This window comes from Alnus glutinosa, chromosome 10 (genome assembly GCF_958979055.1).
Source record: "Alnus glutinosa chromosome 10, dhAlnGlut1.1, whole genome shotgun sequence".
Lineage (NCBI taxonomy): Eukaryota > Viridiplantae > Streptophyta > Magnoliopsida > Fagales > Betulaceae > Alnus > Alnus glutinosa.
Window position 1 is genome coordinate 17,677,638 of NC_084895.1, and position 17,863 is coordinate 17,695,500.

The following is a 17,863-nucleotide window of genomic DNA, read 5'->3' on the forward strand; positions in this document are numbered from 1 at the left end:
CATTTTTATTTATTTTAATTGTGAGTTACCAAAACCTACGATTCACAAAACATTAACAGACAAACCATCACAAATACAACTTAGTTACACGGGAAAACAATACATTCATCCAAATCATCTACAACACCTACTGTACAATACACTCTTTTGAGAAACTGCCATTTAGGGAATTTTTCCCAAAGACTCCAGCAGCTACATAAAAGAAAGACGTCCGTACGTCTAGGATAAAAGGCCTTAATATCAACCACTTACCCTAGCTCCAAGAATCATGATTGGCGAACATAGCTTAGAGACCAAAAGTTCCTATTTTTAATAAGATAATTCCCTACCTAATTAGACCAAAATGGAATTTTGTTTGTGATCCCTGCATAGAGTTTGGCTTGCCACCTACTAAAAATGCTGAAGAGAATCTCCTCAAGCAAAAGTCTAGGATTAATTGGCTCAAGCTTGGTGATGGTAATAACTCCTACTTTCATAACTCTGTTAAGGTTAGAAACTCTTCTAATCTTATTAAGATGTTAAAGGATGATAAGGGGAATAGCATTCTTGATATTCAGGAGATTAAGAATATGGCTATAGATTTCTATAAGAAGCTTTTGGGAAGCTCTTCTCATGAGTTCTCTACTGTCAAGGCTGAGAGGATTGATAGTCTTATTAAGAGGAGGTTTTCTGATGATAGTATAAGTAGTATGGAAGTTCCAGTCACTAGATCAGAAATTCAGAAAGTTATCTTCTCTATGAATCCTAACAAGGCTCCTGGACCTGATGGATTTTCTGCTGGGTTTTTTCAGAAAGCTTGGTCGGTTATTGGTGATGATTTATGTGATGCTATTCTGGAATTTTTTCTTCATGGGAAGCTATTGAAGGAGGTGAATTCCACCATTCTCACTTTGATCCCTAAGAAAAAGAATGCATCATCTATGGGTGATTACAGGCCGATTGCTTGTTGCAATGTGGTGTATAAGTGCATTACAAAAATTCTGGCCAATCGTTTGATGAAGGGGCTGGATGAGGTGGTTAGCACTAACCAGGGAGCTTTTATTCCCAAACGTGGTATTGCTGAAAATATTCTCCTAGCGCAGGAAGTTGTTTGCGATTATCACAAGGTCAAGGGGGTTCCTAGATGTACTCTTAAGGTTGATTTGATGAAAGCATATGACTCCTTGGATTGGGAATATATTCTGCATTGTCTTAAATGTTTTGGAGCTCCTAGACGGTTCATTGCCTGGATTAGAGCATGCATTACTAGTCCAAGTTTTTCTATATCTTTGAATGGAACCTTGGTGGGATATTTTGAGGGAAGGAAGGGACTGAGGCAAGGGGACCCTCTCTCCCCTTATCTTTTTGTAATGGCCATGGAAGGGCTGTCTTCTTTATTGGGTGAAGTTGCTAGCTCCCCTGCGTTTACTTATCACCCAAAATGTGCTGCAGTGAATCTAACTCATCTGTGCTTTGCAGATGACCTTCTGATTTTTTCTGCTGCCACTACTTCCTCAGTTACTGCCATAGTTGAGGTTCTTGCTGAGTTTGAGGATTTATCAGGGTTAAAGGCTAACCCTTCAAAGAGTTCTATTTTCCTTGCCAGTGTTCCTGTTGCTGTCAAGCAACCCATCTTGGAGATTCTTCACATGCCGGAGGGCTCTCTTCCAGTAAGGTATCTTGGTGTTCCCCTTGTCACTAAGCGTATATCTTCCTCTGATTGTGAATGCCTAGTAAATAGAATTACAGCAAGAATTGATTCTTGGCTTGTAAAAAACCTCTCCTTTGTTGGCCGGCTTCAACTTTTGTCATCCGTGCTTCTTAGCATGCAGGTTTTCTGGGCCAAAGTCTTCATTCTGCCCAAGGGAGTTATTCATTTGATTGAGCAGAAACTAAATAGATTCTTATGGAATGGTAGTGATTCAAAAGCTCATGCTAAGGTGGCTTGGAGTAAGGTTTGTCTTCCTAAGAGAGAAGGGGGTCTTGGGATCAAGGACATTGCTATTTGGAATCAAGCTTCGATGCTTAACCATGTTTGGAATTTATTTTCAAAAGCAGGCTCTTTATGGGTAGCATGGACTGAAGCAAACTGGTTGAAAGGTAGGAGCTTCTGGACAGTTCCTATTCCAGCTTCTTGTTCTTGGAGTTGGAAGAAGATACTCAAGCTCCGAGACCTAGCCAAAAGATTCATTCGATTTAAGGTTGGGAGGGGTAATAAGGTGTTCTTGTGGTTGGATAATTGGCATCCTGCAGGCTGTCTTTTGGATAAATATGGTTATAGAATCGTTCATGATTCAGGTCTTCCCCTGCATGCCAAACTGGATGTCATTATGAAGAATGGTGCTTGGTTTTGGCCTTATGCCCGGTCAGATGATCTTGTTGAGATTCAGAGTCAACTCCATACAGTTGAGGTTGGAGATGCTGATGAGCCAGTGTGGAATTCTCGAAGTGGCATATATAAGTGTTCGGATACTTGGGAAAAATTGAGAGAGGTGCATCCGGTAGTTGAATGGTGGAAGATTGTTTGGGCTCCTGCTTCTATCCTCGGCATTCTTTCATGCTTTGGCTAGTTTTCAGGGATGCTTTGATCACTAAACAACGCATGTGTTGCTGGGGTTATTCAGGACAGATTCTCTGTCCTTTCTGTTATGGAGCTCAAGAGAGCCGCGAGCATCTTTTCTTTAGGTGCAGTTTCAGTAGGCAGATTTGGACTGAAATCATGGCTGAGTGTTCTTTTTACAATGTGCCTTTGGATTGGGATGATATTGCAGTCTGGAGCTTGAAGGCAATGCAGGGGAAAAGTTTAAGAGCATTTTTGGGTCGACTGTGTTTTGGAGCTACTGTATACCATATATGGAAGCAGAGGAACGACCTTTTGCACAATAACACTCCACGCACAGAGGAAGCAATTTTGACTCGTGTTAGGTGGGAAGCTCGAGTGAAGATTATAGCAAAAGGAAAGATCAGTCATTTCAGGAAGAATATGAACCTTGTTGCTAAATTGAATTTGCAGTTGCTGGAGTAATGGGATATTGTGAGTCCTATGTGTCTTTGATGATTGATAGGGATTTGATTTTTCTGTTTGATCTTGTAGGTGTTTGCTTTGTTTTTTTGATGTTGTTTACTGTGTTTTGGAAGCAGTAGGGTTGTCGTTGATGGGTTTTTTTCTCTATTGGTTTCCTAGCTAGGGGTTTGTTGTCCCTATGCAGGAAGTGTTTCCAGTTTTCACTGGAGTGTATTGGTTGCTGAGTTGTGCCTTATAAAATCTTTTATTCATAAAAAAAAAATAAAAATAAAAAATAAAAAATAACTGGACATTTCCAACTATTAAATGTGGATGGTCAAGATTAAAACTCACTTTATTTTTTACCACATACTCTCTTAATACTTCGAGATATTCCCACTGTTCATATTCAATAACAGTCTATAACAGAAGATATCATATTATTTTTAAGTTTTAACAGGAGGCAGGCCCTTAATACTTAAGGCATTATATATTTCAACAGGTAAAAACTTTGGTTTTTTTTTTTTTTTTTTTTGCTCATAATTAAAGACAATATAACAAAGAGTGAAATCAGTGTAGGGATGACATAACATTTAGTGATTGGCTTGAGATACTAAAATAGCACTCATGGGACAAAAATTATAACATTAGAAATTCAATAATAGGACTGGCTCTTTTTGATAGTTTCGCCCAAATATTACAGTTAAAAGTTATTGAACAATAATAAAATAAATAAATAAAATGGGTAAAACGTTGAAGTCACGTATGTGTCATTTGGTTCTTGGATTTGCAAATATATAATCTTTGGAAGAATATGAATGCTCTGCGCCATGGTGATCTGCCGAGAACAGAGGCGCAAGTTGTCAAACTGATAAAGTGGTATGTTAAAATGAGGATGTTGGTTAAGGAAAGTTCAAGACGAAAGGGAATGGCATTGCTTGTGGATTATGGCCTTATGGGTATTGATGGAGTTTTGGTGTGATTCTGTTGTATTTACTTTCTGGTTTGTACTGGTACTGTACTGGTATGCCTGTTTTGTGATGGTGTTGAAGAGTTTTTTTTTTTTTTTTTTGAGTACAAACAAAGAAAAACACATAAATTAGGGAACTATAAAGGGAAAGAGGAATCCATTCCAAAACAAGGTGGAATGGTTCCAAAAAGCAAAGAACAAGAAGAGGTGGGCATGCACAGAAGTTTGCACTTCCGTTAATAGAACTAGCTAACCAGCTAGTTGTAGATGGGAAAGTGGAAAAGAAGTCCGAGATAATAGCCGATATACGCCAGTCTTGAGTGATTATCGGATTGTTGATGGCTAGGTTGACTGTGAGGGAATCTCCTTCAAAAATAAGATGAGACAGCTGTATTGAAAAGCAAAGTTGAGCAGCAAGAAGGGCAGCAGTTGCTTCCCCATACAAGGGCGTGCATGATGGACTAATTTTTGTAATACACTAGAGAATAAATCCATTTAAATCACAACAAACAGCTAATTGTACTGAGAAATTGGAACGAATGGCTGTCATAATTAATCTTGAAGCAACCAAGATCAAGCTTCTTCCATACTTGCTTAATGGAAGAAGTTTTATTAAACCAAGCAGATAAATGAGCTCTGGAGACTTGATTAACTAAAGAGGATACAGATAAAGCATTTGAAATCAAGCTTTCATGAAAAGCCTTATTACGCGAGAATCATATCTGATCACAAGCAACCATGGCAAAGATCTGGAAAAGGTGGGTATCCGCAAGAGGAATACCAATCATCTCCGGATGTAAAATAATATTCAACCAGTCAGACATAGAGGATATATGCAAAGCTGAAATATCCAGCGGCCAGAAAGAATTTCTCCATATAACCCTCGGAATGGGCCAAGAGAAAAATAAATGAAGCAAGGAGTCATTGGAATTAGAGCAGAGAGAACAAGATGTATCCAACCAAGATTGTATGGATAAAGAATATGAGACTTAGTTGGAACAATATTCCAAACCATTTTCCAGAGGAACAATTTAAGCCGATGAGTAAGCTTGAGTTTCCAAAAGCCTTTCCAACTAGAGGCCAAAACTGGAGAAAATTGGAGAGGCCTTTGAGTTTGAGCAGTGTAAAGATAATGAGCTGATTTTGTAGTAAAACACCCCGAGGAAGAAGCTGTCCATAGAGGAGCATCAAAAAGAGTTCTAATTTTGATACGTAAAATTTCTGCCACAGAAGAAGAATCAAACAAAAACTTTAGTAGTGACAGATTCCAGGTCAGAGAACAAGATGGATAAGATCTGAGATGACTAAAGGATGCTGAGTAACCAATCTTGGGACCCTTGGAGTGGGAATAAAATTTGTCACTATGGGAATCCAGGGAGAAAACCAGAGAGCTAGAGAACTCGAGACATGTGAAACATAACAGGAGCCTGATTTCAAAAGGGGAACAATAGACTTAATACCATTCCACACATAGGAGCCCGAACCTAAAGGACTAGAGAAAATAGAACCATACTTGACATAATTTTCTTGGAAAAGAGATACCCAAAGACAACCATGATTGGAAAGAATTTTCCAACCCAGTTTGGTAATAAGGGAGATTTTGATATCTTTCATTAAACGAAAACCCATACCACCCTGATCCTTAGGCAGGCATAAGGAATTCCATGATTTGAGCGTAAGATTACGAGTTTTGCCCTTAGGAAAACTCTACCAAAAATTCTTGAAAGCTAAGTCCAGACGATGACAAAGAATATCTAGGAAAATAAAGGAGCTCATTGCATATGAAGGAATAGAAGATGCCACCACTTTAAGAAGAACGGACTTTCCAGCTTACGACAGAGTTTTAGATCTCCACCCTTCAATCTTGTTGTGCACTTTATCTAGAATATCCATAAACGAAAACTGTTTAGATCTTCCAAAAGACATGGAAAGACTTAAATGCTTTGCCAAAAGTGGAGTTTCAGAATAGGGAAGAATATCCAAAATGCTTACCTTTGTTGAAAGGGTAATATTCGGACTAAACAATATATTTGACTAGCCCACATTTACCAACTGGACAGACCAGAGATTATATTTGGCTAGACAATCTTTTATGATACCGGCCTGAAGAGAATTAGCATGAGTAAAAATAATCAGGTCATCCGCAAACAATAGATGGTTGAGTGGAAAACACCCACTGGAGATTTTGTAACCCTACATATTCTGGTGAAGAAGTCTTGAGATAATCTCAGTACCCAAAATAAAGAGAAAGGGCAATAAAAGGTCACCTTGACAAAAACCCTGAGATGGGCAAAAAAAACCAAAAGGGGAACCATTTAACAGAATTGAAAAGGAAGAAGCAATAACACAAATTCGAATCCAGTCAATCCACTGTGGATGGAAGCCCAATTTGTCCATGATAGAGAGCAGAAACTCCCATTCTATTTTGTCAAATGCTTTCTCCATATCAATATTAACTGCCATAAGTCCACCGCAACTTTGATTCGATTAAAGAGAGTGGAGCATCTCATGAGAGAAGATAGAATTATCCTGGATATGTCGGCCTGGAACAAAAGCAGTTTGAAATGGAGAAATAAATTTAGACAAGAGTGGCTTAAGCCTATTAGCCAGAAGTTTTGAGATGATCTTGTAAATGATGTTGCAAAGACTAATAAGGCGAAAATGATGAACCACTGAAGGGTCCAGCCTCTTTAAGATTAAGGTGAGGAAGTTGTGATTCTGTTCTTTGAGAAGTTGATTTGAAGTGAAAAAATTCTCAATAACCTGAAGAACATTTGATTTAATACAATCCCAGTATTTGACATAGTTGAAGTTGATTTAGTAGTCTGGCTGTTTTGTAAAGGTGCTCAAGTTGCTTTAGTGACTACTAAAGTTTTCTTTGTACAGTGATACTTTGTTTGTTAATGAAATTTACCTATTCAACCAATTAAAAAAATAAAAAAAAAATAAAAAAAATAAAAAAAATTGGTTGTATACTTACAATAAGAATTCAAGTGACCGTAACTCTCTCCCTCCCTCCCTCCCTCCCTCTCTCTCTCTCTCTCTCTCTCTCTCTCTCTCTCTCTCTCTCTCTCTCCTGCTCATATTTTCTTTCACTCTTTTTACGGCCGACACAAGGAGGGAAGGACCTCATCTCTTCCCTCCTCTCCTCCTCTTTCTTATATGTTATTTTTGCTTATACTGCTATTTGGCTAGAGCTTTCTCCAACCATTCTCATATCTTTTGAGGTTTTATCCGTCATCATGTACAATTTATTCCGCCCGAATCCACTATCTTGGTGTCTTGGCTTCTCCACTAAGTCGATGGCTCTCTCCTCCATGTTCGTCGTTTTTATCCAAGTTCTTAAATCTAGTTTTTCAAGGTAAGATTTACGTTCCTCCAATGGTCTCTGTTTTCCACGTGCCACTTCACAACCATTGTGACGACCCTTTTTTTTTTTTTTATATACAAAATGTAAAACGAATCCTCACAGTAGCACGATGATATGTCGCAAAGCCAACATATGACACATGGTCCGTAACATGTACTTAATAATCAAAGTACAACATATATCTATTTATGCAGCGAAAAACATAAATCTATATAGCGAAAATTACAGCTTATACATCTATCACAAACTAAATACAACAAAGAGCCATTTAACATATATCTGTTTGAGTCTTATTAACACAATATTTACATAACAATAATGGCTTTACAAAAAATAAGTGACACAAACGTCACAAGCTATACCAAACCTATAAAATAGTGGACAACCCGTGCTCCGACAATTACAACCGTTGCGGCGAGCTTCAGTCATAATATTCCAAATACACTGCTACTAAACCATCAACTATGCCAAAATACCTGCAGCGAAATGAACGTTATCTACACGATTGTGGCGATATCCACATCTGCATAGGTGAAAGAATGAGTCCACCGCCTCAGTATAAAACATACTAAGACTTCAGTGATATTAAAGTAACTGAGTTTTCACAAAAAACCAACTTTTATTTTATTTTTAGTCACGTGAGCACTATATCAGCCACAATTTACCAATAGCTAATACAGCAAACACCGACTATCCAGAAAACATTTAAAACATACTATATAACTGTGAACATATGTAGAAGTTTCAATCTACCGCTTGAAAGGTTCTACATATAGACCCCTCTATAATAATACTTTTCATCGGTGGCTCAGACATATGTGCACACGATCACTATCACAGATATCACGTCTACACATAAGTCTTAAGCAATAAAACATGACATCTTACTTTTCCATACTAGGATAACATTCTTTAACAAAACATTCGCAACACCATCTCTAATCGTATATCAGCTTCGTGCCTTGAAAGTCAGTAAATCATGAGAGCACTAGAGTTAAACTCAATTATGCTAACACATCTTTCCTATAGAACAATAACAATCAATCTTATTACTCGTAGACATGTCATTACTCGCACCTGGGCAGTAATGTATCCATTTACTTTCAAGTTCAATGTATGACATCTTAACACATACGACTATTTGATAGAAATATATATAAGCGCTTTTCATTTAAGACACTTATGCATACCAACACGTCAAGTAAAAGCTACTCATAAAACAATGATATATATGATATGCATGAAACTGGGTCTATTGGGGCTTGGGTCCCCCACGATGCTGATAACTGCTATTTAACTGTGTTTACTGCGTTTTATTACTATTGTACTGATGTTGTATGTATGCTCTATACTACATGCTCTATGCTTTGTGCCTGACCAGTATATGTTTCACTACTGTATCATGCTATAAAATCATATTGTTACTAAATCATATTTCCTTAAAACTAAATAAATCTAATATTTCATTAAACACTTTGAAATCATTCAAAATATAATTTCTTCATAAAACATAAACAGTTTCAACATGACATGTTCTCAAACAATTTTCGCATAATTTAAATCTCAACCACAATACACTCAAACACTTTAAATCAATTCAATATTTTTCACTCATGTATCATTTCTTAAACATCATTGATATAGTTTAAACATAATCGAAACTAATCAAATTATCTCAAAACATATAATTCATCATATGGTCCGTTCGGATTCATAAAACAATATACATTTTACAAATCCATAATACATAAAAATATATTTTCTCAGTGAGTAGAATACTCACCTTCGCTGCATTGGACTCATGACTCGAACATCCCACTAGATTCTAATCATATGAACACAACATTGGAGAACCCATTGAAATCTCCAATCCGGATACTATCCTGCAAACATTGGTATCGTTAGACTACGCTATTAAACTCTAGACTCTATGATACATAGACTACCCGCGTACTCACACGTCGCATTACCCGTGTCCAAGTCTAGTTAAGTATCTTAAGCTATTACTATGTTATCATTTAGGTTTATGTTCATATTTTATTTCACTTATTATCATTAAGATGTGTTTACTATTTATTTGCCTACTCTTAATATTACATCATATTATCGTTGATAATCCTTTTAATGGCTTGTTGATTATTTACTAAATTAACAATATATATTTAACAGATATACATGCATATGCATGTATATATAGGTGAATTAGTTACTATATTGCCACATAATGGATTCATATTACATTCATGCATTTCGATAAGCTTACTTACTTATTAACTACTAACCATCTTGGTAATTTAGATTATGGAACTTATCCTATTTAACCTACTAATTTAATAACTCTTATTAAAATAGATTACAATTACATTTGTAATATATCCATTTATTCGCTTATTACACTTTATCTATTTATTCTTTTCTTGAGTCATTTCCTTTCCATTTATATTCTACATACTTCCTCTTTAGTCAATCATTCCTTATTGTAATTTATGTGAGTCTATTTATTTGATTTTAGCCCTCATCTCATTCAGCCTTTCCAATATCATGAAACCCAATTTTTTACTTTTATCCATAGCTAGTCGTATAACAAAAGACCTATATACATTAACTTCAACATTAAAACTTCAACTCTTCTCTAACAAACCCACCTAACCCATGAAAACAAATTCCACCATTTAACATTAACATCTATAATTACTCTAAATCAGAATTTCAACTAATCATAAGCTTCCACCAAATAAAGCCCCCAGTTCCTTACTTGTCATGACCTAAAAGAAACCACAATCCAACCCACACATCATATAGCCATGGGAATCAAGAGTTACTAAATCAACCCAAAACACCAATAAATTAACCACAACATTAAACACCACCGAAAACTACACCCTTTAAAATCTCTCTCCACTAACTAAAAACCAACACCATCAAATTCATAATCCAAAAATCCAGATTTGAATCAATTAAAACAATCATCAAAATCAGCCCATACATTCTCCAAAACTCAAACTATTAATCATCAAGTTAAGTCCTAAAATTGTGCCAAGATTTTCCTTCACTTCAAACCACCAAAATTCCAACAATCACAACCACAACGATATACCAAATTCCTTTCCAAAACTAAACCCAATTCAACCAAACATTTTACAACCTATATAATAGAGCATTAACCATCAACTAACACAATTATCCTCAATTTACAAACACATACCAGATCTGGATTTCCACCAAAATACCCTTCATAATCACTTTTTATTCCAACATCAAGCACTTATCACAAACAACAATCATAGGTTATCAAAATCAAGAATCAAAACCCATAAATAACCATCATTCGGCCATCACCACAAAATCCCCATGAAACCCTAGATTTTCATCTCAAGAAAGACCCATTATTTCCAACTCAAAGGGGCCCAAATCAGATCTCCAAAACAACCAAAATAACATCCAGATGCAGAATTTCTTAATCCAAGAGAACCCAAACATTCAACAGAAATTAAGGAGCCAAAACACCCAAACAATCATCAATCAAAACCCAAATATCAAACCTATCAAAAATCTAGCTTCAAGAACACCAACCCAAAAATTCACCTAAACAGAAAATTGCAACCAAATCCCTAAACAAATCGGTCCAATAACCGACAATCACCATGGCAAAAATCCATCAAAAATCAAATCTAAAAGCTAAAGGGAAGATGATTTTTACCTCTTGCTATACATAGCCTAAACCCCCATTTTTCTTCTCATTTTTCTGCAACTCGTCTCTCAACCTCGATCCGCATCTTTCAGCTCTCACGGTGGTTCTCAGTGTCTCGGGTTCGCTCTCACTCGACGGGTCTCACGGGTTGCTGTGTGCATGACAAAAGGCAGGGAGAGGGAAGAAATAAGAGAAATGGAGGAAGAAGGGCTGTGCTGGGTGCTGTGCGTGAAGAAGAAAAGAGGAGGAGAAAAGGAAAAGGAAAGAAAGAGAAGGAGATGTGGGCTGGGCTGCTGCGGAAATAGAGGAGAAGAAAGAAGAAAGAAATGAAAGGGAGGGGAACACGTGTCTGGTTTGAGGGGAGAAAAAATAATAAGGTTATCTCTTCCTACCAAATTGCAAACCGACACATGACAAGGGATTCTCTTTTAAATAAAACCCCCAACTATTACAAATTATAATAGAACCTCACTTTATTTTATTTCTATCATTTAGTAATTAATAAATAACCCTAAATTTATTTTAATTACATTCAATCCATTCAATTAACTATTTATTCTATTATGACTCATTATTATTATTACTCTAATTCTCTTATTTTAACCTAGACTTATTTTATTTTTTGAACATAGATATCATTACCTATAATATAATTATCGTCCCATCAATTTAATAAATACAGTTTATTAAATGCTAAATTCCTATAAATTTTCTTGGTCTTAGCCATCACCAACGTTTCAGCTCCCTGACGCCACCAGTCGTGCCTCATTCCGCCTTCCACGAGCTTGTGCCTGGTTCTCACGCACTGAGTCAAGGTTCCCACGCATCGGCACATGGATCTCAAGAGCTAGCGTTGATTGCCTTGTTGCCCTCCGCTCCGCCAAACACTGGAATTGCTGTTTTCTCAATTTTTTTGTTGTTTATTTATTTTTGTTTTATTATCTTGCTTGGGTTTTAGTCTCCCTTTAGAGAAGATTATTGTATCTGGATTTGTGTTAATACCTCTCTTTTTGGCAGTCCCAGATTTGGACTATTACAGTGCTTGTACCACTTGAGCCACCTTCGGGTGGTTGTCGTTTGTTCTCAAGTGGAGGTATAGATAGGCTTGCCTTACACTATGTCACTTTAGCTTTTTTAACCGCCTTGTGCGACCCTTTGAGTTGACCGGGTCACTTGTTTGACCAATTTCTTACCTTTTGTAATTATTTCAGCATTGTTCTTGTTTTGTTTGGGTCTATTATTAGGGAACCCATTCCTTTTCCATTTATAGGATCGTCCACTTCTTTCTTTTGAATCATAAATGGGAAGGATTCTCCTTGTAACTCTTTTCTTTATTCCATTAGAAAAAATAATAATAAAAAAAGAATTCAAGTGGGCAATGGGGTTTTTAAATTTGACCAATCGGGCGGTATAGTTTTTCTAAATTTTAGTTTCTCTTTTAGAATTTTAGAGTTATTTTATTTTATTAAAAGTATTTTTGTCATTTCGGAGTCATTAACAATTTTTGATTGTTTGAAAGATATTGTCCCAATTAAAAGTTTAGGAGGGATATTATCAATTGAATGATAATATGAGAGAATTGTGAACTTTCCTCAATAATCTTACTTTCAAAACGAGCATTAATTACGAAACTATGCTAAGAAAACATAAGACGATTTGTCTATGTTGAGAAACTTTCAACTGTATTTGCAGTGCCTAAAAAACAGACTCACAACAAACCTAGAAAATTATAAGTTAATTGAAACACATAAAATAAAATTAAAAAAAAAAAAAAAAAATGTAAAACCACCAGGAAAATACATTGATTGATCAGAAAACATCGTTTATCACAATAAGAGAAAAAAAAAAAAAAGCATCCGCAAAAATTATTAAAAAATAAATAAAAAATTGGATTTGTTAATGCTACAAAGAAAAAAGATAATTTTCTTTTTGTTTTCATAATTCGTTTCGCTTCATGGGCCACCAATCCAACCATGAACCAGTGGGATCCTCTGCCATGCGAAAGAAAGGATTAATGAATAACCTATCATTATCTACATCCAATTCATTTTCTTCATTCCAAAGATCTTGAAATTTAGGATCATCATGAAGTACACCAAGTTTGTCAAGAATAATTGGCTCTCTCATTTGTGTTTCCAGGGATTTATACCTTTCCATCATCATTGTATTCAACATAAATGCACTATCGGCTGAGTAATTGTCTCGTAACTTATGTCGCTTGCATAATGTAGAACTACAAGGTTGACTCAAGATCTGAATGGCATATTTTTGTAATACAGGGAGATTATTTCCACAAGATTCCCACCATACTCCTACACAATTCAAAATAATAATAACATAAATAAATATATAAGTTTTACCAATGAAAGATATAGAGTTTGCTGAACTCACGAGGATGTGATGATTTTAGCATCATCATGGCTTGATCTGTGAACAAGTTTGAGTCTTTTATGCGGTAAAATTGTACTTGGCTCTTGAAAGCTTCCTCCTCTTCCGACCCAACTAAAATTTGCATAATATTTTTTACACCATCAATCATTTCGTTATTCTCCTCAAATTTCTCACTACACATGTAAATGGGATTTAAAAAGGCAGCAGCTGCATGTATTGGATGAATAATATCACTTCGAACTTCATTTAAAATTTTCCATATGTCCTCATAAAGGACTTGATTACTGCGACAGCATTGCCTAATTGCATCTTGTACTCTTTCCATCATCTCATATAGGTATCCAAATGTTGGGCCATCACAATGAACCAGATCAAGAACTTGATATAGTGGTTTCATAACTTGTGCTACCATTTTCCCTCGGCTCCAAAATTCTTTGCAATGAATAGCTAAATTAATAAACTTTGCAACTTCGAATGCTTCCCGCCTGTCATCACCTAGCTTCTCCCAATCACTAAACAACGTTACAATAGGTACCTGCACAGCTTGCAATTCACTTTCAACTTCTAAGAGTGATATAAGGCTGAAAAAATAGGAAGCAACATTACTTTTCATTTTGTGTACTCTTCTCAACGACACATCGACTTTACACCTGAAAATATATTCAACTATCCACTTCGCTACTGTAAGTGTATTATGCACAAAAGGAACATCAGCTATTTTTCGCAAGAGTAATCTAATCCCATGAGTAGCACACGGGGTCTGGTAAATCCCGGGATACTCTTTCGTAAGGAAATCCTTGATTGAACTGCCATATTTTTCTGTGTTGCAATCGTCATTATCAATTATAAATTGTACTGCATTTGCATGCCCAAAAAACATCATAATGTAAGACATGGTTTCTTCAAAGTCGCTGTAGAATGGTGGATTCATGCACACCATTCCTTTTGGTGTATATGCAAAGATATCCGTTACATGTGCATCTTCGCCACCGAGGAAGCTACAGTTACTATAAAAACTTATCCTGCACATCAAGGTATAACCTGTTTTAATTGATTTTTTCATGACATTTTCCATGTATTCCTCAACTTCTTTCTTGATATCTGGAATCACCCGTGATTTGACAGTGAAAGAACTTGGTAGTTCATAACCGGGACCATGTTCAGCAACACCATTCAAAAAGTTCTTGAAGATGAGGGATGAAATGGCATCAACACAAATTCTATCCGAGAAGAGGAACATAGCAAATTGTTTATCCAATTTACATTGATTTGGCATATGTGATGATGAGGAACCTGAAACAATTTCACCCTCAAGAAAATTATTTGATGCTGCCACATTTTTAGCTCTCTTAGTGGGAGGGTCAATCGGTTGTAATGCTTGTTTTGCTTTTAACTGAATTGCTTCAGGTACTTTTGGACAAAGTTGAATATCACGGCCACTAAGCCCAGACAAATGTGATTTAATTCTTGAAATACCCCCAGAAAAACAGTCGTGACAAAACTTACACATAAAACGACTATTTTCCATTTCCACTGCATGCTCCCAAAATGGATCTTTCCTTTTAACCATGTTCAAATTTTTTTCCTACGCGAAATGGATTTGACAAGAAGAGCACAAAGGCAAATCAATATCATGAATACAATAGAACACATCATATCTTGATAAACATGGTGTATGTGACCACAAGAAATGAATGTAAACAATATACCCATAAATTGAGAGTATTAGCATTTTGTTAGCTCAATTAAGCTGCCTCAATCATATTCTCCAAATACAACAAAAATTTAGAGAAGTGAAGAAATCTCTCTTAAACACAACCTCTGTTTTAGTTCATATGCAATATTATCCAACTATCAATGGATTCTATGAAACGCAGTTGTACGTAGACAAAAAAGCTTGTGTACTCAACCGGATCTCTATTTTACTAGGTCAAATTTTATTCAAATGCATATTAAAATCAAAAGCATTGAGAAGTATATATTCCTATATGAGGCGTAAGATTTAAACCTAGATCTCACACTTTAAGCTAACAAACCCATTCTATTTCTTGTTGACTTCGAGAGAATCGAAATTCATCAAGTAAGAAAAAGGAAAAATTATTTTGAGGTTTTCCCACCTTCAATCAGTGATCGGTATATATTAAGATTAACGCATCGTAATGGCATTGTAAGTAGTAACTGCTGCCAATTAATTTATATTCCTCCATTATATTTGTTAAAGAAAATATTTCCAGGCTGTATATTATTTACCGATCGAGGGGAAAAAGGTATAATCTAGTATATATAGAGGACAACAAAACATATAAACTATCTGGTTACACTTATATTCTGCCAAAATAAAAGGAGGGGAAAAATAACTCGCAGCAGTATGAAAAGAAAAAGATTCCAAAACTAAAATCTCTAGCAGGAAACATAAATGAATTCTGAGAGAGAGAGAGAGAGAGAGAGAGAGAGATACCAAGCGTCAAGAATTCCCTTTCTTCTTGCTGAACCCTCTTGATGAAACTATTGGAATCTGGAACAGAAGGTCACGTCTGAGGGGCCAACTCTCCATGAGACAAGAAAAAGAAGATCAAAAGTAAACGCCCCCAAAAAAAAATTCAAAAGCCCCCGGCCCTTTTTGCACGCGTTTATGGTATTAGCTGGCTGTCTCTTACCAATGCACGCTTTCTTGGTCGGTTCGTTTGTAATACTAAATGCATATAAGATTAGGAAAATAATAAAAAAAACAAATAAAAAATCAGTCTTTTCTGTTGCACAGATTTATTATTAGTTAAGAACTTTTTTGGGTAAGCAAAAAAAGCAAATAATGCCTATTGCCTAGTAATAAGACACGAATAATTAAGGGAACCGAATAGTTCGGCCCCTTGAGGTTAGGTTGGACAAAACATCAAACAATAATAAGACGTTTGATGACTCTTTGCATCTTAATTTACTTGTATTATCATCCTCATAAGGAAAGCAACTACTACTTGAAAGATAATGGTCCTATGCAGGGACGGAGCCAGAAGTTCTTATGGGCAGGGGCCAATGGCCAAAAAATTTTTTTGGGTAGGGGCCAAGTAAGCTAAATTTTTTTTTTACCTTAAATTTTTTAATTTTTTTAGATTATTTTTTTTTTCTCACCTTAAATTTCTTTTTTTTAGGAAATTTGGGGGGGGCCATGGCCCCTGCCAGCCCCCCCCTCCCTCCGTCCCTGGTCCTATGACTCCTATCAAATCAGATAATTATCCTCGTAAGGAAAACAAATCAATCAGTCTTAAGTTCTTCTCCACATGAAAATTTTACACCCTAATAACCATTAATACGAGGAAAACAAATCAATCAGTCTTAAGTTCTTCTCCACATGAAAATTTTACACCCTAATAACCATTAATACGATACACGTGATAAGTCACGTACGTCCTATAAGAAAAATTACACTTCATTGGTATCAATGCTATCATATTTGGGAAGGAACCTCTCCCACAAAAAGGGGTATACATTCTCTCATCCCCCACGTTCTCAATTAATTTTTATTAGAAAACCTTTACTGAGTTTCTCTGTTTTGCAAGTAACCAATTGCTAGTTCGACTGTTCAAAAATCTAATTGGGTAGCTATTTTAAAAGTGTACTTGATGTCACTTGCCAATTACTTGCTCAACATAGGCTTAGGAATTAGGAAATTTTCTTAGTGGTCTCTATTAATTGAGACATATTAAGACAACGTACAATAGTTGTTTTGAATTTCATTTGTAACTTTCATGCATTATTCTCATAATTCTCATATGTTACATATTAATTATCTAACTCTCATAATTCTAGTAAGTAACGTATTGATTATGTAATTATTCTATTCATGGCTTCATTCAATTATAAATGTCATTTTATTATACAGTTTCTATCAAGTGAAAAAAGAAAAAAGATGTAGCCAAAAAAATGCTTAAGTGTGTGAATGTAGACTGTAGGCCGAACAACCTTTGTTACAAAATATTCTAAATATAATATTATTGATTTATATTTCCTAGTCTAAATCTATTTGTGTTTCCTTCTATAAGTCGATTTAAGTTTACTTATATAAGTCGACTTATTCAAGTATAAAAGGGACCTATGTATTGTAAACAATTAAGTTATTGAACACAATGTAATCCTAGAAGCTATGCAGAGTGGTGGGCGTATGTGCGCTAACTTGATCACATCATGAATGCCCTGTGCAATTCGGGTTCGGTACGCCAACTTAACACCAGCCCAAGTGGGCCTCACTCCATTTTTTTTTTTTTTTACTTTGGCCCGCAGTCAACCCCTCTTCTTGGCCTGCAGTTGGCCCCTAGTCGGTTCTTGGCCCACAACACCTACCGATAACCTTCCAAATGGGCTTATCATTTTTTTTCTTGGCCCACAGTCGGTTCTTGGCCTACAGCACCTACCGATAACGGTCTAAGTGGGCTTATCATTTTTTTTTCTTGGCCCACTGCGCCT

General features: G+C 35.9%; 1 protein-coding gene and 1 long non-coding RNA gene across 2 annotated transcripts; both read right to left on the minus strand.

Annotated features, from left to right (window-relative positions):
* Positions 1-7,508: 7,508 nt before the first annotated feature.
* LOC133880604 (uncharacterized) lies at positions 7,509-11,301 on the minus strand. The gene is made up of 3 exons (XR_009902335.1): positions 11,024-11,301; positions 9,107-9,206; positions 7,509-7,799 (listed from the first exon to the last, which is right to left on the minus strand). It is a non-coding gene; the product is annotated as an uncharacterized LOC133880604 (long non-coding RNA).
* A 1,558-nt stretch (positions 11,302-12,859) lies between these two features.
* LOC133880065 (uncharacterized) lies at positions 12,860-16,011 on the minus strand. Its single transcript, XM_062318939.1, has 3 exons — positions 15,864-16,011; positions 13,406-14,990; positions 12,860-13,326 (listed from the first exon to the last, which is right to left on the minus strand). Exons 2-3 carry the CDS (start codon positions 14,973-14,975, stop codon positions 12,950-12,952), a joined length of 1,947 nt encoding a protein of 648 aa, XP_062174923.1. The 5' UTR covers positions 14,976-14,990; positions 15,864-16,011; the 3' UTR covers positions 12,860-12,949.
* Between the last annotated feature and the right edge of the window lie 1,852 nt (positions 16,012-17,863).

Coding starts and splice junctions, on each gene's coding strand:
- LOC133880065 (XM_062318939.1), bottom strand. CDS start 14,975: ATGGTTAAAAGGAAAGATCCATTTTGGGAGCATGCAGTGGAAATGGAA. Junction 13,327..13,405: donor GCTAAAATCATCACATCCTC/GTGAGTTCAGCA, acceptor TGAATTGTGTAG/GAGTATGGTGGGAATCTTGT.